Source organism: Sycon ciliatum, chromosome 7, assembly GCF_964019385.1.
Source record: "Sycon ciliatum chromosome 7, ocSycCili1.1, whole genome shotgun sequence".
Lineage (NCBI taxonomy): Eukaryota > Metazoa > Porifera > Calcarea > Leucosolenida > Sycettidae > Sycon > Sycon ciliatum.
In genome coordinates this window covers 31,821,481-31,823,576 of record NC_088649.1, presented here as the reverse complement: position 1 = coordinate 31,823,576, position 2,096 = coordinate 31,821,481, and the positions used below count along the sequence as shown (strand labels likewise).

The 2,096-nt window shown below is 53.1% G+C and overlaps 1 protein-coding gene across 1 annotated transcript; it reads right to left on the bottom strand.

Moving 5' to 3' along the window:
• Positions 1-528: 528 nt before the first annotated feature.
• LOC135821838 (uncharacterized) lies at positions 529-1,731 on the bottom strand. The gene has a single exon (XM_065334836.1). The coding sequence runs from the start codon at positions 1,729-1,731 to the stop codon at positions 529-531; it is 1,203 nt and encodes a 400-aa protein (XP_065190908.1).
• Between the last annotated feature and the right edge of the window lie 365 nt (positions 1,732-2,096).

Here is a 2,096-nt window from a genome sequence, read left to right as displayed (position 1 = left end):
TAGCTTCCCAGCCGGTACTACCAATGCCTGACTTTTTGATGCATTAAGGATCAAACCTCGCTGCTTCAGCCAGTCAGCAATGCATGTCACTGCTCTGGAGAGAGTGGCGGTCAGTTCCTGTTGTGTTGGGCGACTGCAGGTCAGTGCGATGTCATCTGCGAACTGGATGGACTCAGCTTGCTGGGCAACAGATGGTATGTCCCGGGTGTAAAGGCTGAACAGCAGTGGACCTAATACCGACCCCTGTGGTACTCCACAGGAGCAGGCTGCCACTGTGCTAAGCTGGGATCCCAGCTGGACAATCTGGCAGCGATCAGACAAGTATGACATGAGCCACTGGAGCGCTGTTCCAGTGACGCCCACACAGAAGAGATCTTCGACTAGTTGCTGGTGGCGAACCTTGTCGAACGCCTTCGACATATCCAGGAGGACCACACCCGTGAACATGCGGCGGTCTCTTGAGGCGAGGATCCTGTTTACCATCAGCACAAGGGCATCCTCCGTGGAATGTCCTGTCCGGAATGCAAACTATGTGCTGGGCAGAGAACCAGCCATATCCAGAAAGGTGACAAGTGCCTTCTGCACCACCTTCTCTAGCAGCTTCGAGAGAATTGGGAGCAGGGACACAGGACGGAAATTGTTGGCGACAGATGGATCGCCAGCCTTGTGCAATGGGGTCACATACGCACGCTTAAAGCCAGCGGGTACAGTGCCGGAGGTCAGGGACGCATTGAAAAGTGCTGCAACTGATGGTGCTAGCAGGTCGGCACAGTACTTTAGAAGTAAGCCTGGGATGCCGTCGCTCCCAGTTGCGTTGCGCGGGTCGATGCGCTTCAAAAGCTGTTCAGCATCGCAGGCACGCACATGTTGGAATGAGGTCAGGGCAGACCGAGGCTGTGGTCCCTGAGGCATAGAGAGAACTGAAGGTCGAGCATCATCAGAGACTACCTTGCCAAACGTGGACGCAACATGTTCGATGTCGCATGTCGGCTGGATTGATTGTCTCTTGCGTCCAGTCACAGTATTTAGGACTGACCATAACTTGCGTGGGTTCTGGCAATTATCTTGGCACTGACTTTGGAAGTACTGGTTGCGTTTGCACCTGTTTGTATTCGCAGCAACCGAGCGGGCACGTCTATATGCTGCGTGAGCTTCAGAGTTGGCTTTGTCAGCAAGCCACTTTCGATGCAGGCGACGCTTCAGCTGGTTTATCTTGTATAGCTCTCTGTCAGACCATGGAGGATGGAGCTTGCCTGTCTTAATCTTGCATTGCTGCAATGGCGCATGCCTGTCGAGGACAGAAAGGAATCGTTGATGCCAGTGGTCCCACATGGCTTGCACATCAGAGTCTGGTGGGTACACATGAAGTTCAGCAGCAGCTAGGTCAAGTCGGAAGGCAACCAAGTCAATGTTATCTAAACGGCGACGCACACGCTGCTTGGGGATGTCTGGCCGGGCATGTCTTGCATTGAAGGTTGCTTCAACTCCAAAGTGGTCACTGAGTGTAAGCGGCAGGACTCGGCAATCATGCAAATCCTTATCCTCTGTAGTCAGTATCAGGTCAATAGTAGTGCCAGCTGGACACCGAGGTGAGACTCGCGTAACGGAGTGGACGATATTAGTGAGGCCATCTGCACCACAGAGATCCAGAAGGGGCTGGGCATGCTGTGGCTGGGAATGCGAGATATTGACATTGAAGTCACCCATCAATGTGACGGCTGAGGTAACCATAGCAGCTTGATGCAGCGATGCCTCAAGGGTGGACCAGTAGGAGACTGGCGCATCTGGTGGTCGGTATATGCAGCCAATTAAGTGATTGCCTGCCTTTCCATTTAGCTCAACCCACACTACCTCCGTGTCCCCTTGGTTGAGATCCGGCCGTGGTTTGATGGGCAAGTAGGACCGGTAAAAAATACAGACGCCACCTCCTTTTCTCCCCTTTCGGTCATTTCTCACCAAACTGTATCCTTCAATGTTCACTTCTCCATCAGCTATAGACGCGTCCAGCCATGTCTCCGCAATCCCAACAACATCCCATGTCCTTTCCCTAATCAGAGCGGACAGCGTGTCTATCTGTCAGCTTGAAGGTGCGGATT